Source organism: Micromys minutus (assembly GCF_963924665.1).
Source record: "Micromys minutus genome assembly, chromosome: 28".
Lineage (NCBI taxonomy): Eukaryota > Metazoa > Chordata > Mammalia > Rodentia > Muridae > Micromys > Micromys minutus.
This window is the reverse complement of record NC_137963.1, coordinates 40422274-40448202: the sequence shown is the minus strand read 5'-3', so window position 1 is coordinate 40448202 and position 25929 is coordinate 40422274. Positions and strand designations below refer to the sequence as shown.

Here is a 25929-nt window from a genome sequence, read left to right as displayed (position 1 = left end):
AAAAAACCAGCTGGGAGAGATTTGAGAGTCCAAAGAAAAGGAGTTTCCATTGCCTCAAGTACATAGCCCAGTGCTCAGCTTTCGACCACTTCCTGTCACCTCCTAGGAGACTCTACCACTTACCACCAGCCTTTACCAATTGAACCTGGGGGTGGGGGACACTTAGGATTTAAATCTTTCCAGTCCTCTGACTGGGTTGTGAGGGAGGTCATGGAAGGCAGTGGTTGACATTTACTTCCTGGCTACAGCATAGGATGTTAATTACAGATCTGGATACAGTTAATAAGCGCTGAGCTCAGGAAATGAGTATTATCCTAAAATTTCTTAATCTTGGTCAGGTGTGGTAGTTCATGCCTGTAAACCAGCTCTGAGGGGGCTAAGGTAGATTAATTCAAGGCCAGCATGTGCTCTTACCAGGCTGAACAAAAACCTCTGACCCCCCCACTCTCCAAAAAAAACCTTAGGGAAACAGGATCATTAATGAACATAGATTTTTTTTTTTTTTTCCCAGCAAAGGACCCAAGAAATGACAAGAGCAGCCAACAGTTCATTTGGAATGAAGCAGGCAGCTTGAAAATGAACAAGGAAATTCTTTCATGGCCTGGCAGGAGGAACTGTTGGCAGGAAGAGGGCACCATAAAACCCAGGAAACCCCTCTGTGGTATGTGGTTTGCTACAAAGTCTGACTGGAAAAGGGAATAGGGCCAAGATTCCAGAGACTAGAGGTCCAGGGCAGGTCTACAGCACATCTTCTAAATCACCTTTCTGAACATGTTCCAGAGTCCTACAGTGACAGTGAAAACTCAGGAGTAAGAGGTATAATACTGTTTGCTATTAATCCCAGAATTTAGACCATGGCAGGAAAATCAGGACTCTGATCCTGGACTAGTCAGTGAGCTCAATGCCAAGCTCTTCTCACAAAATTTTTTTAAATTTAAGCATTTTTATCATTTTATGTGTATGGGTGTTTAGCCTGCATGTTTGTTTTTGGGTCACATGTATGCAACACTCAGCAAAGTCTAGAAGAGGGCATCAGATTTCCCTGGGACTGGAGATACAGTTGTGAGCTGTCATGTGGGTTCTTGGACTTAAACCCTAACCCTAATTCTTTGGAAGAGCAGCCAGTGCTCTTAACTGCTGAAGCCACCTCTCCAGCCCATCAGTGGTCATTTTTAAAAGGTAATGTAAGATCTTTTTAATGTGTTTTACCTGCACATGAGTGTATAACAATATGAATGCCTACTGTCCTCAAAATTCAGAGGCAGGTTTTGGATCCCCTTGGAGTTATAGACAGTTGTGAACCACCAAGTGCTGAGACCCAAACTCAGGTCTGAAAGAGCAACAAATGCTCGTAACTGCAGAGCCAACTCCTGATGTATATTTATTTCCTCCACACAATGGAACAGTACGTTCAGATCTTGTACTCCAGCTTGTTTTAGGAAAGGCTAGTTCAGACCTGTACGGATGTCACTCTTTGTAGACATAGTCTCAAACTGCTGCAACTAATTTATCCACCCTCCTGTGTCTTGCAGTCTTTGGTCATTGCTTTGATTCAAGTGCCTGGTCTGAGTCTGTAATGCAAATGTAGTGATCAGCTACAGATTCCATGCCCTGGAAAGCAGTTGAGCCTAGCACTGCTGGGTCTTTCAGAGTTAGCTGCAATCTCTTTCCACCAGCTTTGGGAAGATCATCCTTCAGTGTGGCCACTGTGCCCTACCTTATGAAGAGTGATACAGTGTCCATCACCGACTGACTGACTTATGTTGAAGATTGTTCAGTCACCACCCATGTAATCCCAAGCCACTCGTTTCTTTCGAGTCCTACACTACTTCCCTTGGGCACAGGGGCCCTCAGTTGCACCCCAGGGCCTCTTTCCTGCAGCTTCTTTGCCATATATAGTCATTCAATACAGCTCTGCACTAGGATAGTATTTATTTTTCCTTGGCAAAAAAGTCAAATGCTACATTTTTAAAAACAGAAAATCTCAAGACAATCGAAAGCATCACAGGAGACGGTCTGGCAATGGCACAAAACATCCTACAAGAGTTTTGTTTTGTTTTTAAACACACAAGTCTGTTTAAAAAGACAGAAGTTCTGTGAGAACTAAGACATCTACAGCCTGTAGTTTAAGAATAGAAAAAAATTAAGACAAAAGATTCACAGCATCCAGCATTTTGCTTAATTTCCTGTTCATAGCACCTATTTCTCTAGATTATAGGATGATTATTCTAAAACCTGTGCGATATGCTGCATCCTACAGTAGGCCTTCCACTTCCCCCCAGCAGTCCCTACCATTATGAGAATACTCTTTTGACAAAAAGAGAAAATGGAAGAACTGGGGAGTAACCGAGAAACTGGATTCAGGACTGGGTACCACCAGAGCAGCACTGCATGTCTCAGAATGCTAGGGTGGGGAGAGCTTCCTTTCCACATGATGTGTGAAAGACAACTGGCTTGACAGTCAGTTGCTGTAAGTTAAAATCAACAACCCTCACACTAAATAAATAGTCTGAGAGGAACAAGCAAATTATCAATTTTACCTATACTGTCACATTCAGTGATGCTGGCACAGCACCTGTCACACCCTAGGTATGAGCCAACAGAGCAGGAAGGAGACTCCCAACACTAAGCCCCATCCTAATGAGAAAACAGATCCCACACACAAAGCACTCACTACAAACCACATCTTCCTGGACAGAACAAAATAGAAAATACCAGCAAACCCATGAATGGAAAAGTTCCTCCTAGAGTCATGAATGGCAACCATGTGGGGCTTGAGACTGCCTGCTCTTGGTCAGATCAGACCCTGTGAGAGGCAGGAGACTGGGGAGAGGATTGTCTTTACCTAGACTGAGAAGTGGCCTGCAGTCTACACTCGATGTTTTAGCCAAGCAGTCTGGGCTAAGCAGGCAGGAGGTTAGGAAGGGGAAGTAACACATTGATATTCTTGCCTGGGCACACACAGGTGGGAAGGACAGGGAGGCCTGGATCGGTTTGGAGCCCTGGGATGCAGCCTCCCCCATATTCTGCTAATCTAACTCAAGGGTTTTTTCCTCCTGTGTTTGTTTCTCTTCCTACAATGTCAGACCTTAAAAAAGATACAGGCTAGTCCCAAAGCTGGACTCTGAGTAAAGTTGTTTCATTTATAAATACCTTAATACAGATAATCCTCACTCCAAGTAGTATCAGTGATGCAGTACCACCAGACACACAGGCTCATGCACACTCACGCACGTGCACGCACACGCACACACACACACACACACGGCTCCCACACTTTCACAGAAAGTCGGAGAGCCACCACACAATTATAAAGGGGCCCTACCTCAGTGAAGTAAGGGTGAGAATGACTTTGTCATTTCAGTGTACGTAAGCCAGAGGAAGGAGAGTGTTGTCATGTGAGGAAAAATAAGAGAGGGATTGGTAACAGTGTTTGCTTGAGAAAGCAGAAGGGGAAAAAGTAAAACTCTAATTACCAAAAAGTGAAAACAAACAAAAAACCTATAACAACAAGCCACCAACCGACCACGAATGTCCCAGCTTTTGGATTTCTGCATAGAGCCTCTTCCTGGTAACTGCCTGAACTCTGTGTTTGCACAAACAGGAGAGCCTTCCACAGCTGGGGAAATCAAAAGACCAAACAAGAAAACTGAGGGTGGAAGTTAGTGTAAATCTGCATTTTGGGAGAAAGTTGTCATTAACTCCACAGTCCAGCATAGTTTCCGTGGAGCCCAGAAGGGAGGGGACCCCCTGCCACAAAGAGTTTCGTTCCAGACGAGTCGTAGCAGTGGGTGTAAACAGCATTGGGGAAGAAATCAATGTCCGAAAAGTAATTCCTCCAGGTTTCATCATGATTCTGTGGGAAGAGGAGGAGACTGTTAGCACCTCTAGGAAAGAGCAAGGGACAGGTTCTCAAGGAAACTGGCCTCATTTTTACCAGATAAAGAATTGTTACGTGAAAGCAAGTCTTTACAAGACAGCAGTTAGAGTCAGCCTTGTTAATGATAACTCACTGGCAGCAATGACAGAAGGTTCCTTAGCCTTCCCACTCTGTAGTTACTTGGAGAAAATCTGAGGCACCAGCATATTTTCCTGGGCCTTTCACTTTTTTGTGATCCTCTTCCAGATTACAGAGAGCCAAGATAAGCATCCTCACCACTACCTTATGGAGCCTCTTTCCCCCCCTGGAGCCAGTGTGCAGGTACAAAGGCAAAGACAGAGGAGTCTTTCTCTGCTCTATGGAATACCAGTGAGGAGGGACAACTGAGGGAGACAATCCCTCACTGTCAAGCAACCATCCTCTCAGGTCTGGGCTTACTCACCAGCCAGCCCTTGCCAGTAGTTAGTTTTAGATTCTCCCCTGCGAGTCTGGGCTTGGACCCATGACAAGCTGAGAGCCTCTCTTCCAAAAATCTCTGAGCTCGGATGTCATAGAACAACAGGGAGCCCTGCCCTGTGCCCACAGTGATAATGTGTTCATAGAAGCTCACTGATCGAATCCCTGAGAGAGAAAAATACAGAGCAATCAGAGAACTATCAGATGGCACTAGGACAATGGTTAAACAGAACTCTCTGCTAATAAGCCAGATTGCTGGGAATAGCCACATTGTTTTTTGTTTTTTTTTTCCCCAAAGAACCTAAGTGTGTGTGGGTTCTTTGTATCCACACCCTTGAGTAGCACCAGCGTCACCTTTCATAACAATCAGCTCTTCTCCATTACATTACATATACTGTAGCTCACTATTCTCTTTATATTACCAGCACTACAGGAAGTATTGGTACATTTTTTTTTTTTTTTTTTTATGTCAAGTTACCAACTACTTGGGATGAAAAGGAAAATACACCCTGTAACCATGGACTAAGTACAATGGATATAGATACCTCCTGACATCTGTGTGGAGCGAGGGACCTTTGTGAACTTCCCTTACACAAGCTACCTCCATCAACAGTAACCAAAACCTTTTAAAGACCAGTCATGATGGTGCATGCCTTCAATCCCAGAACCGGGGAGGCAGATCTCTGTGAATTCAAGGCCAACTTGGTCCACATACCAAACTCAGGTTAGGCAGCCTAGTGAGACCTTGTCTCAAAAACAATTATGATGATGACGATAATAAAAATAAAACCTCTTAAAGCTTTTCACTGTACACTACTGCAGCTAACCCTGATTTCTTCCTCAGCTTTCAATTTTCACTACTCTCTAGATGTACATATACTAACCACCTAAAAATAAATGCTTCGGCAGATGAGGGGCTCACCAGTAAGGGCTCTTGCCACCAAGCCTAACTACTTCCCATCAACAGCACGGTGCCCATCTTCCCTAGCAACAAATGGAATCCAAACAAACAAACAACAATCCACGATCACAACCACCACCAAAAGCCCCCAAAACTGCTTTTGTGTTTTCTGCAGGAATAATACTTTTTAGAAAAGGGACTAAGTTGCAACCCTACTGTTTGTTCCTTTTAAGACTGCAAGGACTACATTTTTATATGAGAAAGGGGACAGAAAGTGACAAAAACAATCAACTTTACATTTGACAGTCTGAAGACCTTCACTGCTCCCCAGTCTGGTAACTTACTTAACCACTGTGGGGTTCAGTCTTACCATATAGCCCTATCTAGCCTGGAACTTACTATATAGACTAGGCTAGCCTTTTCCTATCTGCTTCTTAGTGCTGGGATTAAAGACAAGTTGTTTTGTTTGTTTGCTGTTGTTGGTTGTACGGGTTTGTTTGTTTTTGTTTGTTTGTTTGTTTTGGGAAAGAATGTCTCAATGTAGCCCTGGCTGTCCTAGAACTCAACTCTTCAGGCCAGGCTGATATACAGCTCAAGTTCTGCTTGTTTCTCCCTTCTAAGTACTGGGACATAAGGCGTGCATTCTTTAGCCTATTACTTCTAAGTTTTCTTAAAAGTATTATTATTTAATGTATAAGAGTACACTGTAGCTGTCTTCAGACACACCAGAAGAGGGCATCAGATCCCATTAAAGATGTTTGTGAGCCACCATGTGGATGCTGGGAATTGAACTCAGGCCCTCTAGAAGAACAGTCAGTGCTCCTGACCAATGACCCATCTCTCCAGCCCTACTTATAAGTTTTTAAAATCTTATGTGTACTGTGTGTAGGTGTGCAGCTGGCCTCAGAAGCCAAAAGGTAACAGATCCCCTGGAGCTGGAGTTTTTCAAGAAGTCGTGACCCATTTAATAGGAATGCTGGAGCCTGAACTCTGGAATAGTTCCCATTTAATAGGAATGCTGGAGCTTCTCTGGAATAAGTAAGTAGTCTTAACCACTAACTTTTCTGATCTGCTTTCCACAGGATTCTTGGTAAGAGGAAATGAGTCATCAGAACAAAGTATTCTTAAAGAATACCAGCACAAGTCTCTTCCACTGAGGAAAGTGGATGATGGCTCTTAGAAAATGCAATCTGGTCAGAGGCTGGGGTTATGGGTGCGGCTAAGAGGTAGAACATTTACAAACAAGCACAGGTTTCCACTCACTTTGTTTTGTTAGAACAAAACCAAGTATTTTCTTTGGCTTCTCCAGGTGTAACTGTCATACCTTATGTTGTACGTATTTGTCATCACATCCAAAAGTGGTCTTCTGACCCACCCCCTCCCACACCAATCCAATGTCATTCGGTTCTGAAGAACTGAAGGTAGCTTAGGTGGGTCCTAGCTAGTCCTCAGAGGACAAGTGCTAACTGCTTATCTCTTCACAGTGGTTTGTACCAAAGGGTTCTTTGTTACCACAAGCACGTGATTAAGTTTTTCTAGTCTGTTACCAAACACTTCTAACTGCTACATAGGGATCACTGCTCTTGTTTGGGAGTCAAAGAAGAAACAAAAGGGGCTGAGAGATGGCTCAAGCAGTTAAGAGCGCTGACTGTTCTTCCAGAGGTCCTGAGTTCAATTCCCAGCAACCACATGGTGGCTCACAACCATCTGTAATGGGATCCGATGCCCTCTTCTGGTGTGTCTGAAGACAGCGACAGTGTACTCACACACATAAAATAAATCTTTAAAAAATAAAGAAGTCAAGAAACAAAAGGTGAAAACCCACTTCAATGCAGCTATAGCCCGAAGGAGCACAGGGACTCACCACTGCCTCGCTCCCTGGAGCAGACAGACTTGACGTTGTACGATGGCTGCCGTGGATCCAAGAAGGAGACATGTGCTTGAGAGCCCACTGCATACACTGACCACTCACTACCATAGGCCAGACACACATTTTCTCTACAATATGGCAATTTGGTGGAAAGGAGCTGAATAGAGAAGATACACAGTTAGGATTCTGTAAACTCCACCCCCCAGTTAACTGGTAACAGCCAGGTATGTTCTGCCCCAGTTACTTGGCACTACAAAAGAGGCTGCTTAACCCCTCCTCACTCTCTTGTTCTTGCTCTCTCTCTCTCCATCCCCCAACCCCCGCCTCCATGTGCTCATGGCCAGCCTCTACTTCTCTACTCTTTGCCCCTATTACCCTCTTAACTCCCCTCCCCATGCCCTGAATAAACTCTATTCTATACTATACCTCAGGGGGAAGGGATGCTTCAACACGGGTCTGCCAGAGGCAACCTTGCCGCCATACCTCACCACATCTCCATAGAACATATCCCCCTATTCTCTGGGGGTTCCTTTACACACAAACTACCTAAGTCAGGGACAAGACAAAGCCTAATAGACTAACAACTTCTGAGTTAGGGACAGGGGAAAAATAAATAATCAGAATTCCAGGAAAAGCCAAGAACTATAGTTTATTTCTAGGAATGAACCCCGGACACTAAGGCCTAGTTTCACCCTCTTCTTTCTACAAGACTAGCCACCACTCTCCTTACTGCTCTTCAGATAAAGGGCTCTTTTCTGAATACCCTCAGCTAATTTCCCAAAGGAGTAAGAACTACACGCCAGAGTAAGCATAACCACAGGACAGGCTCCACCCACGTAACCTGCCTCAGTCAGCCTTCACGTTTGACACTTGTGGACAAGAGAAATCTATCTCTACCTGCTGTATGTAAATTCCCTAAGCCTTGTTTCCTCTTTACAAAAAGCTTATTACAGCTATTATAAACAGCATGGGCAAGACATGGAGAAATGACCCACATACACACTTTACTGTTCAAAGTCGCTAGCAAGTATTGTAAATAAATCTGTCTTCTCAGTTGTGTGACTGCCATCTCAGGTCTCACTGAAGAGTCTCCTGTAATCCTGGCACTGGGGGTGGGGTGGGGATCCTGAGCTTGAGAGAAGCCAGGGCTACCTAGTGAGCCAATCATTTAAGAAATAAAAACTAAATAAGAAATATTGGGATGGGGGTGCCGGAAAGATGCTCAGCAGTTAAGAGCACTGACTGCTCTTCCAGAAGTTATGAGTTCAATTCCTAACAACTACATTGTGGCTCACAACCATCTGTAATGGGATCTGATGCCCTCTTCTGGTGTGTCTGAAGACAGCTACAGCATACTCACATTCATAAAATAAACAGATCTTAAAAAGAAAAAAAACAACAACAAAAAACAAAACATCGGGATGGCACCTCAGTTTTGTGACCCCAGCATTTGGGAGGCTGAGGCAGGACGATCACTGGTTTGAGTGACCTGGATTATAGAGTCTACTCCAGCTTGGTAACACAGTAAGACCTCACCAACACAAAAAAAACAAACTGGGTGTAGTGGTGTATGCCTTTGATTCCAACACTTAGGGGGCAGAGGCAAATGAATCTCCAAATTCCAGGGTAGCCTGATCTACACAGAGAAACCCCGTCTTGAAAAACAAAACAAAAATCCACTCCATTTTCTAAAAAGATTAAGAGATAATGCATTTTAGTTTGATTAATTTTCAGTTGCCAGGAGCTCCTAACGTTAATTCAGGCTTTCCACCTTGACAACCTTATAGACAGTCAGTCTACAAACCAGTGCTCACATACACTATGGACTAGAGGCCTAATAAAAGGAAACTTTCCTCAGTGCCCTGCACTCAGATCTCTGAAGGCCCATTGATGCTACACTACACTGGGAAGGTGGAGTCGGAGGATCAGGCAATCTTGGTTACATTCAGAGCCAGTCTGTACTGAGATCCTGTCTGAAGAACCTTTACTTGCTTTGGCATGGCAGTGGCTGTCGGTATTTTCCAGTCTTTGACGGTTCTTTAGAAGTAGGAAGATAACAAGTTTAAGACCAGACTAGAATAAGTTAAAAAGAAAGATCCCCAAACAAACTTTGCCTCAAGAAAGGCAATGCCAGAATTAATTTTATGTTCTTTGTAATTCTACTCCCAGACCTTGGGAGAAAGACAGTATTCAAACCCTAAGGTAACTTAAATAAAATGACCAATTTCTGTTCTCACCTTAGACAGTGCATTTTCAGCCTTCCAGAGATGGAAGTAGCCATCTAGCGATACTGCTCCCAGCTCCTACAAGAGCAACAAAAAAGAAGTCACTATATGATCTGCAGCAAACTCAAGTACCAGAATACGTGGGGGAAGAGGCTGGGGCTTCTTCCCACCCCCAGGTGATTGTATTGATAAGCTCTCACACCACCCATGTATGCAGCTATATCGTATATTCAGTTCTACAAAGCAAGTGTAATAATCACACCAACACACATCTGTTCCACCGATTTTCCTGTTCCACCGACATCCTTAAGACTGTCAGAGCACAGCTCAGGTGAAAGGCTGCTTTTCTGATTGTGTTCACACACACCCATGCACATATATAGGCAAGACACTTATACACATAAATATTTTTTAAAATGAATCAAGTCCTGTCCTTTGTTAGATTTCATAGAAGCCTGTCTCCTTTCTGGGGTCTGAGTCCAGTCATGGATTCTGCCTACACCTTTACTAGAGGTCAGTAAGTCTGACACAGTGACCAATGGGAGGTGTGAGATAAGGGAGCAGTGAAAAATGGGGAGCTTAAAAACAAGGTCAGGAGGCTGGAGAGATGGCTCAGCAGTTAAAAGCAGTTAAGCGTTCCAGAGGTCCTGAGTTCAATTCCCAGCAACCACATGGTGGCTCACAACCATCTGCAATGGGATCCGATGCCCTCTTCTGGTGTGTCTGAAGATAGTTACAGTGTACTCAGGTACATAAAGTAAATAAATAAATCTTAAAAAAACAAAAAACAAACAAACAAGGTCAGTATGCAAATCAAACCCAAAAGCAGAGCACCTGAAAGGCACTTGCAAGTGAGGCAAGATTATCTTAGAGTGGTCCCTGGGAAACTATGACCAAAAACTGGGAAACTATGATCTACCCAGAGAAATACAGACACAGGCTGCACTTCATGGCTTCAGATATAACTGCTTACCAGCATCCCTCAGACTCTAAAGATACACTCTCTGTGCATTTAAAGCCAACTTACAAAGTGAGCACTGCCTTGGAGGGGAAAGGATAAAGTTAGAAGGGACAGCTTCTGAAATTCCCTCAGTGAGTTCATACCTTGTTCTTGTTGTTGAAGGCTAAAGCCCGCACCTTGCAGTTGTCCGGATTTGTATCCTCCTTGGGGATATCCTTTAAGGCCTTGTGAGTGATGTGAGCATACACAGGGACTGGTGACACGTTATGTCTTGCGTCACTTTTGGTCAACACATCATCTGTCACCTCCCAGAGTCCCATAGACCCATCCCGTGAGCCTGCAGTGTAGGATGTTCAGATGTCAGATATAAGTGACCCTCCATAATAATTCATACAGAAGACATGGGCCTTTCATTTCAACTTCTAGCCTGGCACTGAAGCTTGGCTACACAGCCCACCCCAAACATTGCAGTATTTAAGACAAATTTCTCTCTGTTGCCTAGGCTGGCCTCAAACCTGCAGCAGTATGCCTGCCTCAGCTTCCTGAGTGCATGAACCATTATACTTAGTTTAGATTTCTTCCTCTAGACATTTTCCCCCAGAAACATCTCTTTATATTCAATCCTAGGGAGGTCCATGAGCCAATTTAAAGAGATACCTGCCTCTGCCTCTGCCTCTGCCTCTGCCTCTGCTTGTGGGATTAAAGGCATGCACCACCATACCTGGCCAAGAATAAATTCTTAGTGTTGGGGCTATAACTTGATAGAGCACATGTCTAGCATGCATGGAAGTCCTAGGTGCAATCCCCAGGATCATGTAAAACCTGGTATAATACCTATGATCCAAGCCCTTGGGAGGCGTTCAACGTCAATCCTTAGCTACAGAGTCAATTTGAGGCAAGCATGAGCTATATGAGAAGACCTCATATAAAAAAGGTCTGTTACTTTGTGCTGGAAATTCACAAATTCACAAGTAGAATAGTTGTCTGGACATAAGGACTTGAGCTGTTTATTTATGACATCACTATGACCCCCCTAGCTATCCTGGACTGCTTTGTATAGTACAGGCTAGTTTCAAACACAGAGATCTGCCTGTCTCGGCTGCAGGAGAGCTGCATTGAAGGTGTGCCCCACCATTTTTGGCTCCTGAGTTCAATTTTAAATGACAAAACTCAAAAATTATTTTCCTTAGCAAACAGCAATAGCGAACACATTTTCTTTTCTGTAGCCCCTGCCCAGCGCTGCATCCATTCCCAAGGCCTCACACATTCACAGTAAACTTTTCTTTGAACTTTTCTCTGAATGTTCTACAAGACAAAGTGTTACCCGCTGCAGCGGTGCTGAGCATGTGTTACCATCAGAGACAACTTACACACAAGCACACACAATTACTTCTTGTGTTCTCTTCTCTTCCACTCTCTTCCTAGTTCATTTTTGAGACAGGACTTCTGTGTAGCCCAAGCTGCCCACGAACTCCTGGTCTTCCTCCCTTTGCCTCCCAAGAGTTGGCAAGAGAGTCAGAACTGACCCTAAGAGTAGTGTCATATCTCTGACCCCCATATATGTGCCAGGCACGAGTATACCACACACAAAATAGTCAATTAGAAATACGAGGTGGAATGACACACAAATCTAAGCTGAGTGTAGTGAGTACACTTATAATATCAGCACTTAAAATTCTTAGGCAGAGCTGGCCAGTGGTGGTGTAAGCCTTTAATCCCGGTACTCACAGGCACCAGGCACCAGGCCAGCCTGGTCTACAGAATGAGTTCCAAGACAGCCAGGGTTACACTTAGAAACCCTGTCTCAACAAACAAACAAAAACAGCTTAGGCAAAGGAACTGTTACAAGTTCAAGACCAGTATAGACCACATATGAGCTCCAGACCAGTTTTGGCTACAATGTAATACCCTGTTTGGTGGTGAGGGCAGGAGGTAGGGGAGCCTGGAGAGTGAAAGTGAATGATGAGGGTACCCCATCAGCACAGGCATGCCCTGATTTCAACCTAGTACCACCTAACCAGTGAGTAAATAAAAGTAACAAAGCAGGGCACCCTGACCCTGGTGGCTTTAGTGGCTCTTTCTATCACGCTATCATAGCATTGCCTTTGACACACCAGATCTTCCTAAAGGAGGGATTTTACTTTACCAGACACAGCCATAGTATCGTTGATCCATGCAATAGAAAAGATCCAATCCTTGTGTCCATCCTCAGAGGGGTAAGTGACAGGGACAGAGAGGAAAAAACAAAACAACAAGCATTAGTAAGACAAGGGCCATAGTGAATTCTTCTGAAAGGCCTGCAGGTCTGACCGCAAATAGCTTGTAAAAATTTTCAGGATGAAAGGCAATGGGATGCATATGCCTGTAATTCAGGAAGCTGAGGCAGAAGATACAAGCTCCAGGTCAGCATGAGCCACCTATGGAGACCCTGCCACAGAACAAAACAGGGCAAGATAGCTCAGCAGTAAAGGCGCTTGATACCAACTCCCATGACCAGAGAAAGCCTACAAGACAGTTGTCCTCTGACCTCCACATGTGCAACTATACACATGTATAAATAAATGTAAAGCAACAACAGGCAAAGAAAAACGTGGGCCTCTGATGATCTTAACCTGTGGGGTTAGACATCATAATATCTGGGGAGATCAAAGGTAGAATAAACCTGGCAGTCCTGCAGACAGTAATGCCCAGGGGGCACACACTTAATCCTAGCACAGGGGAGGCAGGAGGAGCTCAGTGAGTTTGTAGTCGACCTGATCTACACAGGGATGTCCAGGATATCCAGGGCTATATGCCCTGCCTCAAAAAAACCAAAACCCAAAAATAAACAAAAACCCAATACCAACAACAAAAACAAAGTGCAGAGAATAGGGCTTCCAGCTTTCTACTTTGGCATTGCGTCTCCCCTGGAGTACTCCACAAAAACCCAATACCAACAACAAAAACAAAATGTCCAGAGAGTAGGGCTTCCAGCTTTCTACTTTGGTACTGTGTCTCCCCTGGAGTACTCCGTGGCTGGTGCTCATGTCCTCTCACTAAGGCTTTCTTGACTGCTCTCTGAAACAGCGCCCCCTGCAGTTTCCTTTCCACTCCTCTATGGTTTGTCACCCTGGCATGTTATGGAGACCACTTTATCACGCCACACTATACTGAAGGCAAGGGCTTTGTTAATTTCATTCTATACTTTAATTGGCCACAGAGATCTGCCATTTTGTCCCTTCTATCAAATGAGCATGTGTGTTCTTAACCCACAGGATCCTGATCTCCGTCCACCTGCTCTCTTCCACCCTCACCCCCTTGTCAGCTACCCCTCTCTAGGTAAGAAGATGATCCATGTCTTAAAACAAAGTTACTTCTAATGGAAAAACTTACATCACCCACACACACAGGATCTAACGTTGGCAGGCGATAGATGGCAAGACTGTTGGGGTTGTCTCCTCCAGTGGCTAGGAGTGTTCTAGAAGGATTCAATTCAATGGCATGGATACCACAGCCCTGTTGAGTCACACCTCCAGGTTCCCGGTCTTTCAGAATGGGAATCTTAGTGATTTGGCCTGTCTGGACATCCACTACAAAGAGCTGCAAGAGAAAAGGGTACATAAAACAATAGTTTCTACTTAATTCAGTCAACACTGTTAAATTATCCATGGAGAGTCTGATTAGAGTCCATTATATAGCAGACCTTGGGAACTTTCATTGGTTTCTATTTTGAAACAGGGTCTCACTGTATAACATTAGCAAGCCAGGAACTTAATATATAAAACAGTTGGCCTCCAACAAACAAAGACCCACTTTCCTCTGCCTCTCAAGTGCATATATATACCACCATGCATACCATTTATTTACTTTGGAGACAGAGTCTCATTGTAACCCTGACTGACCTAGAATTCATTATGCAGAACAATCTGGCCTTGAGGCTCATTAAAGGGATGTGCTGCCAAACCCAACAGAATTCTCAACTATTAATGGCATGGCTGAGGCCACTAGTCAAATAAAATATGCAAATAAGAGTTAAGTTTAACATTCTACATTAACAGATTACAATACCACTCACGATGTGCCAAATCTCACCTGATCTCATAATCTAAGCAGTGTTGGGCCTGGTTAGTACTTGGATTGGAGACCACCTGGGAATACCAGGTACTGTAGACTTAAAAAGAAAAGGAAAAAAACAGTACTAAATTTTGCCCAGGTTTAACATGGGGTCAGTCCCTTCAGAGTTACAGGCAAATGCCTTTGCCTAGTCAGCTGCCTTGCTGGAATCTTCCTATTTCTTATCCGTACTACAAAGGTTTGGCATAAAATGTTGTGGCATATACCTAGAGAGGGCCCAGTGGTTAAGAACAGGTATTGCAAGACCTGTTTGATTCTAAGCATGAAAAGTGGCTCATAAATATCTATAACTACAGCTCTAGGGGGAATGTACTTCCCCTGGCCTACACAGACATCTTCATTAACACACACACACTTACACCCATACACATGATTAAGTACAAGAAACCTTAAAAATAGTAGTATGAAATTACTTTATTGATTAGTTTTGCAGGATATTTAAAACTGAAGTAATTTAAAATGTAGAGTACTCAGGCAATCAAAATCATATCAACACCTTCACCCCTCATACTTGCCATGTCACCGAGGCCTTATGCCAGACAGAAAACGCTGCCTCCTCACAGGAAGCACAGGGATGCGGGTGAACTGGCACAAACCTTTCTACAGACAAGGGTGTGGCTCTGATGTAGATCTATCATACTCGACACACTAACCTACTGGGATCAGAGCCAGAAGCTGGCGCACAGCAAGGGAAGCCTCAGGCTCTGGCTCCTTGAACCTTCCCTTTTGGACAGGGGAAGAACATGCAAAGGCTGCGGCTGAGGAAAATGTAACATAAGCAATACATGTAGGTGGGGGTGTGAAGACATGTATAAATGTACCCAAAGGACCAAGGTTTTCAAAAGGAAAGGGAACCTTACAAAGTTACTAAAAATGCAATATTCTTTCTAAAATAGAATCTACCATAGAAAGGAGAGCAAAGGTAAGCTGGTTTCCTAGACAAGAAGATACACAACTCTGGGCCAGCAGGATGGCTCAGTTGGTAAACTACTTACTGTCAAGATTCCTGAGAACCACATGGTGGAAGGAATCAGTTCCCTCAAGTGTTTTCCTCTAATCCCCTTACCCACAAATGTAAATAAATTGAGATCTTGATACTGGCATTAAAGGCCAGTGGTAATGGTGCATACCTTTCATCCCTGCACTTGGAAGGCAGGGGCATGTAGATCTGAGGGCCTACAGAGTGAGTTCCAGGACAATAGACTACACAGAAAAACAAAAGTGTCACACAGACAGAAGAAGCCAAACCAAAACAGGAGGGAGTAAAGGAAAGAAGCTGGACCAAGAAATGAAACCACAGTACCACAATCGGTGTGCCAAATAGCAAAGATAGGCTTGTTAGCCATCTGCCTCACTGTTATAACTAGCCACAGTAGCGGATTAGAGGGCTATTTTGGCTCACCGTTTCCAGGTACTGTCTTATCAAGAAAACGCATGGCACATGGCAGCAAGAGCTTGAGGCAGCCATGGTCAGGAAGCAGAGATGAATGCTAGCTTTTTTTATTCTGTTCAGTCCCCTAGCTCACAATTAGGGCAGGCCTTTCCACATCAACTAACCTAACATAATGAACGCACCTTGGTCATACCTTGCATGCCTATTTGTGTGACCATTTGTGCACATGGCTGCGCACACACGTAGTATGATAAACCCACGGAGGGCAGATGACAACCTTCAGGAGTTAACTTTTCCCCTTTACCTGTGAGTCCCAGCGATTAAACTCAGTGCCTTCACCTGTTGAACCATCATGCTGGAGCACCATAGTTCTTTTGTGTATGTTCAGGTTCTGAACCCAGGTCTTCTGGTATTTTTATGCATTTGGAGGGGCGGGGCATGCACAGCCACACTGTCTGGGGCTGGCTTTTATCTTACTTTGTCCCAGGCTTGTTTGATTTTGTCTTAAAGATATTTATTATTTAATGAAGCCCTGACTGACTGTACTGGAATTCCGTATGTAGCTTTCTTCATAATTTTCCATGGCCACAAAGTACTTTTATCATATAGACACACTAGCATTTAATGAATAAATTCCTTATTCAACATTTATCCTGTGTCCAAATATTTTTTAGTGTTTTTTTTTAAAGGTTTTATTTTTATTTATATAAGTACACTCTCACTGTTTTCAGACACACAGAAGAGGGCATCGAATCCCATTACAGATGGCTGTGAGCCACCACGTGGTTGCTGAGAACTGAACTCAAGACCTCTGCGAGAGCAGTCAGTGCTCTTAATCGCTGAGCCATCTCTCCAGCCCCCAAAGTTTTAATATAGACATATGATTAAAAGTTGGACATGGTGGCATATATGTATTTGTTGCCTTGATTTCTACAAGAAACTGGTACCTCATCTTCTGGGGGGGTGGGGGTGACCATTTAATCAGCAGATACAAGACTTTAGCACCCCAACAAAGTATTTGGGTTGGATTGAACCCTAAGCCTCAAGTACTTTTCTGAGCTACGTTCCCATAAACAAGGTATTTTTACATCAATACAATGGTAATATACTTTTTTCAAGACCAGGTTTCACTGTGTAGCCCTGGCTATCCTGGAAATTGCTCTATAGACCAGGCTGGCCTCAAAGTCAGAGAGCTCTGCCTGCCTCTGCCTCCAGAGTACTGGGATTAAAAGCATGTGCCACTACTAGCCAACTCAAACAATGATTTATAGAATATTATTATAAACAGTATATCTAGCATATATTTTTTAAGCTGAGAACAGTTTCTCTTCAGCCTAGACTAACCTAACCTCACCAAGCAGTCCATGGCAGCCTCGTACTCACAAGTCGTTCTGCCTTGGTCTCCCAACTGTTGGGATTAAAGGCAAGGTCAACCATGCCTGGCTTACAACGGTATTTTAAAGATTATCTTAGAACTTCAGAAAATCTTCACACTGGCCCAGGACTGTCCAGATATGACTCATCAGCTTAGGGCTGTTTCAGTGAAAAGGCCTGAGAACTATGGTTAATATAAAGAATCTGACAACCAAGATAAGAGAATCAGGGCCTGAGTTCTAGGCCAGTTTCTCTTATCTTTCAGAACAGGAAAATACAGTAATATGTGTAAGGTTCAGGTGGGGTAGTCCTGGATGTTACCAGCACAAACTTGTCTAACTTCACAGGAAACCTTTTCTTTGTGTAGCCTTGGTTGTCCTGGAACTCCCTAGACCAGGCTGGCCTCAAACTCACAAAGATCCACCTGCCTCTGCCTCCTGAGTATGCTACCACTGCCTGGCTTCTTCTCACTGTTGATACTGGTGTCACTCATGGTAAGTATGTTCTTCATCACTGACCTGTACACCCCTACCCTACAACTTCCCATGGACCATACTCGGGTGCTGGCATAGTGGCATACAACAGTAATCCTGGCACTGACAATAACACCTATCAAAGATCCAGCTAGGACAGAAGGCCATGGGTACCAACACATATCCAGCAGCCCAAACCTCAAATAAACTACACCTGAAATAAAAGGATCACGCATTAAATTACGCAAATGTTATCAACCAGAAGTACAAGTGTTCAAAAGTGCGTGGTAGTGCACCTGTGAGTTCACTAGGGTGACTGGAGACGCTGAGAGGGAAACTGACATTTCTGGCCCCCACAGTAGAGGTCAGGGCTGACATCACCTGCAGTGTGGTATAGTCCTGAACAATAAAGATTTTGACAATATACTGAAGGAGAAAAACTGCACTAATTATGATTTTGGTAATTTGAGTTGATCATCTGAAATCATTAATATTACAGCTGCTTTCTCAACACTAATGTTTAATCATTCTACCTTCAAAATTAGGCTGCCCCCAAGTTCTCCCTTCTATCTGACAACCAAATGCAGCGATTATAAAACTTAATTTTACAGAACATCAGTATCTGAACGGGCCATTCTCCAATCATCTCTGGAGATCAAACATGACTATTGTCAAAGCCACAGCAGACTAACCTGGTGAATTAAGAGTAGCTGCTTCATCGTTACTAATTACAGCTTTACCATCCTTCTAGACAAGGTATATAAATAATCCAACTTTTTACTTCCCAACAGTATCCCTTTCAGAGAACAGAGCTATTTGCTAAGACTTCTCCCTAAACACCTGACACAAATTTTTCCAACCTCTTACCAGGAGGTCCCTTCCCTCCTACAATATACATTTTCCTAGCTAGAGTGAGGGATTTTAGCTTACTTGTTTTACTACACGGCTCCCTGATAGTTTCTTGCTAGAAGGGATGATGAGAAATGAATTCTTCCCTAATTTAGTATCTTTGCCAGGTGTGGTTTCTTGCTCAGGAATCAGAGGCAGGAGAACCAAGGGGGTTAGGAGTCAACCTCATCTACACATCGAGTTCCAGGGCAGCAAGGCTACATTGGAAAACCCTCATCTCAAAAAGCTAGCTAGCCCATTATCCCAGTATTCAAGAACTAGAACCAAGAGGCAACACTACCACCAGGAGCTCAAGGCAATCCCAGACTACCCTAAACAAACCCTTCTGAGCTAACAAAACGCCTACGCCACCTCCCCCTCCCCCGACTGTTTCTGTACTGTATTTGTCCCCTCTGGTCTCCCAGTTTGTTCTGTAGTGTCCCCCTTGCAAATACAGGTGTCCCCCAAGGTTATGCTTACAGCTCCCCTTTTAAGAACAAAGGTCCTCAACCATTTTGGCTCAATAGTACTCACCTTTGTAAAATCACAGGAAAACTAGGAACTGCCCCATACCTGCCCAGAAAATACTCAAAATAAAATTGTGAAATTTAAAGGAAGGGTTAAGTGATGGAAGGCAAAGTGTCTTTCACAGTAACACAGCAATTTCAATAATCTTGAAAATTAGTAACTCTCAGACTACAGATTTTACCTTCTCCTAAATACCAATCAAAGCACATCATTACCTCAGGTCCTACCTGAGTTGTCTTCTATCTTTCTCTATCCTCTCTCTCTCTTTTTTAAGATTTATTTATTTTATATGATCACACTATAACTGTCTTCAGACACACCAGAGCAGGGCATCAGATCCCAATACAGATGGTTGTGAGCCACCATGTGGTTGCTGGGAATTGACCTCAGGACCTCTGGAAGAGCAGTCAGTGACTGCTAAGCCATCTCTCCAGTCCCCTATCCTCTCCTTCTATCATTTGGATTTAGTCTGTTATCTCTAGTAAAAACTCTGGCAATTCCTCCTGCATTTTCTTCTCTGCAGAGCATTACTCTAATTATCCTGTCTCTCCATTCCCCTATAAAGGTTTTCACATTCTAACCTATTCCAACTCTCCTCTAGATATCCAAAGCTTGTTGTACTGGAATCTCAATCTCCCGAACAGCTCTGTCTGTCTAATCTACCCATCTACCCACCTGCCTCAGAAATAAAACCAATGGCAGGTAGAAGGTAGAGACAACAGGCTTAGGAGTTCAAGGCTACATGAGATCAGACTGCCTCATCAACAGAACCAAAGACCAATGGTAAAAATAAGTATTTGCCAAGTACAGAGCTGGGGTGAGGGTGGTGGTGTACAAAGCCAGGGCTGGGGGGTAAAAACTGTTCTTGGTTCCTTGCTTTGATCCTAAAAGCTGAGCAAAGAGAAAACACTATAAAATACAAAACAAACAAACAACAAAAACAAAAACAAAAAAACAAAACAGTACTTGGTATGGTGGCATACACCTTTAATCCCAGAACTTGGGAGGCAAAGGCAGGCAGATCTCTTGAGTTTGAGGTCAGCCTGGTCTACAAAGCAAGTCACACGATAGGGTACCCTGTTTCAATAAAAACACAAAACAAGAAAACCCAGCTTGGTTATGTGGGTTGTCTCTGACACTCTTGCCTGTTCTTGGGACCCCTTTCTTCCCACTGGGTTGCCTTGTCCAGCCTTGACATGAGGGTTTGTGCCTGGTATTATAACTTGTTATGCCTAGTTCAGCTGCTATCCCTTGGAGGCCTGCTCTTTCTGAAGGGAAATGGAGCAGCAATGGATTTGGGAGAGAGGGGAGGTGTGTGTGGGGAGCTGGGAGGATTGAAGGGAAGGGAAACCGAGGTCAGGATATAATGTATGAGAGAATTAAAAACAAAGAAATAAGAATATAACAGCTGGGGCTGGAGCATTGGCTGCTCTTCCACAGGACACAGGTTTGAGTCCTAGCAATTGCCTGTAACTACAGTTCTAGGAAATCCAATACCCACTTCTGACTTCAGGTACTCTGTACATATGGTGCACATTCATACATATAAAAATTAAAACAGCCAGGTGTGGTAGTACCTGTCTATAATCCCAACAATTATGAGATGGAGGTAGAGGATCAAGATTTTCAAGGTTCCTTGGATATATAGTAAAGCCAACCTGAACAACGTAAGATCCTGCCTCAAATCAAAAGAGGACAACCTCCACTATTTCTAAGTATGTTACATCTTAAAGACATAGGAAGACAGAAACAGGTATCAAGTGTAAATTAGGGGACAGGAGTGCTTGCACAACTTTAATACCAGTGTTGAGGAGGTAGAAGCTGGCAGATCTTCCAGCTTGGTCTACACAGGGAGTTCCACGACAGCCAGGGCAAACAAAGGACAAGGACGTGAGGAGGGCACTTAGCTTGTCATTAAGGTTGAGGACATGAGATCCATCCCTAGAGCCCACGTGGTGGAAGGAGAGAACCAACTCCTGTCCTGACCTCCATATGCTCACTGTGGCAAATGTAGCACCCACTAACGCATGTGAAACTTAAAAAATAATTAAAATAGATTTTTAACTTAGGAAGACAGAAGTAGGTATTAAACGTTTTTTATAAAATTTATTACTTATGTTCTGTGTATGAGTGTTCTGTCTGCATGCAGCACACATGTGCCTGGTGCCCTTAGAGGCCAAAAGACAGGAACTGGAATACAGATGGCTGTGAGCCACCATATAGGGCTGGGAATCAAACCCAGGTCCTCTCAAAAAGCAGTGAATGCTCTTTACTGATGAGCCATCTCTCCAGTGCCAAGTTAAAAAACATTTTCAAGAGCAAATTCAATGATTAGTAATATACTCATCTTCAAAATATTGTCAACAGATTATTAAAAGAAACAGGAGACACCCTTTCTACACTTTTTCTCCAGCATCAAGAATGACAGTTTCCAAAACCACAAGGCAAGACTGAAATCAGAAAAAGGAAGTTTTGTGCAGGCTTGCTCACAGCACCTAGTTTTGAAAGTGTTATGTGTAAGACAATGTTTAACAGAAGTGAAAATTTGGTCCAAGCCACCATAGTATTATTTCCTTCCTCAAAGCTGATTAAAACTTTGCCTATGACCTTTATAAAGACACTACTAGTACTTATGGTATTTGGTAGCTTTTGTCTTTTTTGAAAACACTTTTACTTACATTGGGCAGTACTTTTTTAAAATTTATATTATTATTATTAGTGTGTGCTCTAAGTGTGGTGTACATCTCAGAGAGTATGCAACTGCAGGCATGTGGAGGTCAGAGAAATCAACTTTATGAAGTCAGTTCTCTTCCACCTTTTTTTGGGTTCTGGGAATTAATTAGGCTTGGGCAGCATCTGTCCATTGAACAATTTCATAGTTCTTGATGTAGAGTAACCTCTCTTTTAAATAATCCCAGATACATTTTAGTTCAGGGTCAATTTATTCATCATTCTAACCTTACACTAGGTGAGTTAAAAATGGAAGGAAGGTTAGACAGAATCATTTACCCAACTCCAGTCCTGTCCTAACATCTCCAGCTTCTGTACTGTCTGCCATCTGTACCTTTCTATTCTAATCATATCCACTTTTATTTCCTAAGATAAAACACTTCACACACTCGTGTACAATACGTGTGGAGGAGCCATGCTCATTTTCTCTGTAGTGTCCCAAGGTAAGTATGTATACAGCTGAAGCCAGCACCACACCCACTCCCGACTCTCTTCTTGCTCTTAACCATCACACTGGTTACTGGTAAGATCCCCCTCCAATTATTTGTAACTGTTACTCTCTTTAAAACTGTTCTTTGCATTTTATTTGTTCTGAGACAGGGTCTCAAGCATATAGTCCTGTCAGACTTGGAACTTAAGCAATTCTGCTGCCTCAGACTCCCAAATGCTACATGTGGATTCTAATATGTAAAAAAGCATCTCTACCTTTGGCCAAATGCTAAATACTTCTAAATATGTCAAAGGCTGGTACACAGCAAATAAGTTGTCACTATTATGTACCCTAAATGATGCTCTGACATCAATTTCTGTCCTTTCTTTGAAACTGCTTATCTAAAACACTAGAGCAGCGGCACACAAAGCCGTGGCTAAAACACATGTTCATTTGAGGTGATCAGAAGACTCAGAAGTGAGAAAAGGAACAGAAAAAAAGAGAACAAGGCCATTAATGAAAGAGAACAGAGGGAAAGAAGCTGATGGAAACACCTTTCCCTCAAGAACCCAGACACTAGAGTTTATTCTTTCCCGAGCCCCTCTTTGTCCTAACACTTCTAATTAAAAATCTCTTAATAAATTCCAACTCTGTTCACAAAAAGAAGTAAACTAACATCAAAGATTAACAGTAAAAGGCGCTAGAGTAAATCAATCAAGGCATACATCTCAGACCTAAGAAAAAAGCACAGTGGTGCATGCCTCTGATCCCAGCTCTGGATCTCTGAGTCTGACACCAGCCTAGTCTACAGAGCAAGTTCCAGAACAGCCAGGGCTACACAGAGAAACCCTATGTCAAACAACCACACAAAGACAAAGAGCCCTCCTGATACTTACCGTGTTGCATTTCGTGCCACACACCACTTGCCTGTGATTCAACCACTGAGAAGCAAACACTTTATTAAGGGTCCCAAGGTGAAATTCTCTCTCCTTTAGGAGACTGGGGAGTTGTTGTGCCGCATAACCATGTAACACCCGAGAGTAGTTGGTTTCATTCTGTAGCCTGACTTCACGGTTCTTCAGGTAGTACACTAGGGATCTCTTCACCGGGGGGAGTCTTTTCCTTTTGTGCAGCGAGTGATCCCAGCCAAACTGTGAAAGTCAACATCAGAAATCAGAGGTTTGGCCACTTCTCAAGACAAGAAGTCTGACTGTGTTACAAAAGAACCAACATAAATTCGTCCTTCAGGATTTACACAATCAAAAATTTAACAGAAGATTTGTATCCCAGAAAAGTAAAGCTTAACTTGTCTAGCACTGAAATAAGGTTCTCATAAAAATGTACTTAGAAAATGGATAAACAGGGTGAAAGGTTAACTAGACCTCCGAGCAAAGTGCAAGACTCAGAAATAGTATATACTCAGGTGTCCTTGATAGTTCAGGAAATGAAGTCCATTATTACCGAACCCACCTGGGCTGCATTTCTACCCAGCCCCCTTCTCCCTCTCCTCCTGTGCACCCCGTAGAGCATAAAGGGTATAGCTCAAAGAGCCAGACTGGGGTCTCGGATCGTCCAGGGATGTACAGTCAATGGCCGCTCATCTGACTCCGCGCGACTTGCGCTGCGGGCAGTTTTAGAATTCGAAAAATCAAATACCAACGGGGTAAGCTGCTTCGGAATCCCAAGTCCGAGAGGCCTTCCTCTCCAAAGGGGGCGGTATAGAGATGACACCTGGTGTTTCTTCTAGGCGTCTAAAGACCCAAAAGGACCAGCACCCAGCTTAGGAGATGGTTTCCTCGATAAGAGACAATCGGCCCATATTCCTAGTGCCACTGGAAGGTAGACTTCGGTCACCACCCCAGTAACTTCGGAAAGCCGTAACTTCCGATTCCCCTTGTCTTCATTTTCTCCTTCCTCAAGGAATGAGGAGGTCCTGAAGCTCTATCCCTAGCTGCAGACTTCCAGCGGAAGGCGTCATTTTGGAGTTTCCTTTTGGCTCCTCACCCTTCCGGCCCGCCTGCTCGCCAGTACACAGCAGAAGACCAGCCACAGCTCTACAGTCCCCGCTCCGGTTCTTGTCCCGCCCTGGCCCCAGGTTCCTGCTCCCAGCGGGAACACCCTAAGCCCCTGCTGGGTGATGACCCGGGCCTGTGAGCCCTCACCTGCGGGCCCTGAGCGTCGCTCCCGGCTCCAGGCGAGACAGGCGCTTTCCGCTTCCTGCTAACTGCTTTTCGGGCCATAGTGGGCAGCGCCGCCGTGGCCCCGCAGCCACATGGGGCGGAGGAGGCGAGGGGCGGCAGGGCGGCGGGTCATGTACCGGGCCCTGGGGCCGCGCGCTTTCGGGCGCCCGGCCCGGATCCCGGGCAGCAGCTGATCAAAATGAGGCGCGTAAACGGGAGGAGGGAAAATCCGGGTTGGGAAAGGGGAAGGGAAGGGGAAGGAAAAGCAGGAACAAGCAGCTTTCCTACCGCCAGGTCTGGAAAGGACGGCGAGCGGCGAGAACCAAAACACCCCCTCCCACTCGCCCGCGCCCCGTCACTCCTGCGCAGCCGCACTTCGCAGCACGTCGCCACGGAGACACCGCCTAGACCCGAGAGGCGGGACTTAAGGGCAGCAAGGAGAATTGATGTCCTCGGAGAACTTCCGCTTGCCTCTTGCCAATGGCGGTTTAGCTGTAGCCAAGCTGTGGCCAAAGGAATCCAGCTTTCTGGCGGAGCATTTCCGACCTCGGCCAGCTCATCCTCTGGCATGCGGAAGTAAGCATGAACTGCCTCGCTGTGGGGCCAATCTTAAATCTGTGACCATCATGGCAGGATTAAAGATATTCTAGACACCCTGACATTGGACTCTAAGAAATTTCAGTTTTCCTGAGCGACTCATGCTAGGAGAAAGAAGAGACAAAGACACAGATGCCAGCCAACAGAGGAACTTGACTCCAGGAAAGATATTTCCCAGTTCGGGAAAACTTGTAAGACTACCTGCCCAGAGAAACTGAATGAAAGGTTGATGGATACGAGCACACCTTGGTCCTGCCTTTAAGCCTAAACTAAACCACATGTCAGCCCCGAAGATGAAGTTGGATAAGAGAAGAACACTGAATGTCTTTGTTCTTTACAATGTAACCATGTTAACATCTCCTTTCTTAAAGTTTTCCCTTACACTTTGTCTTTTCGGTTAGCCTGTTGAGAATGAGTTATGGCTGATAGAGCCCAGATTCTAACCCTTATACCTCAGAAAATATTTCTTACTCCTGCAACTAGTAGCCTTACATTTAGCACTTTCTCACAAACTATCACTGTTCAGGAAAGATTAGACACTGTAAGGGAGGCAGAGAACCCCACTTCACACTCCTTCAAGATGGATTCAGGGTAGGAAGGCAGTGGTATGATCAGACTTTCCTACATCAAAGCTAACGCAGGCTGCCTCACATACCTGTGGTACAGGTCTCCCAGATTTCATTCTCCATTTCTCTTTTACTCTCCAGTAATTTTACCCCCCCCATCCATTGTTATACAAATCAGTCTGGCCTCATAGTTACAGAGATCCACCTGCCTCTGCCTCCCCAATGCTGGATAAAAAGTATGTTCAAGTTTAATAAGTCACTTTCTTTCTATAAAATGTCTCCCTATTTAGGTCCTCAAGGTCTGTTGTCAAAGTGTCACTGTCCTGTGTTTCAGGAAATAGACCCAATGCTATAATTTACATCA

The 25929-nt window shown here is 44.1% G+C and overlaps 1 protein-coding gene across 1 annotated transcript; it reads right to left on the bottom strand.

Moving 5' to 3' along the window:
* Window positions 1–1913: 1913 nt before the first annotated feature.
* On the bottom strand, window positions 1914–25693 carry DCAF12 (DDB1 and CUL4 associated factor 12). The gene is made up of 9 exons (XM_080940077.1): window positions 24385–25693; window positions 23119–23373; window positions 13666–13872; window positions 12440–12500; window positions 10437–10630; window positions 9345–9410; window positions 7102–7264; window positions 4323–4501; window positions 1914–3856 (listed from the first exon to the last, which is right to left on the bottom strand). Exons 1-9 carry the CDS (start codon window positions 24460–24462, stop codon window positions 3698–3700), a joined length of 1362 nt encoding a protein of 453 aa, XP_080796203.1. The 5' UTR covers window positions 24463–25693; the 3' UTR covers window positions 1914–3697.
* Window positions 25694–25929: the final 236 nt, after the last annotated feature.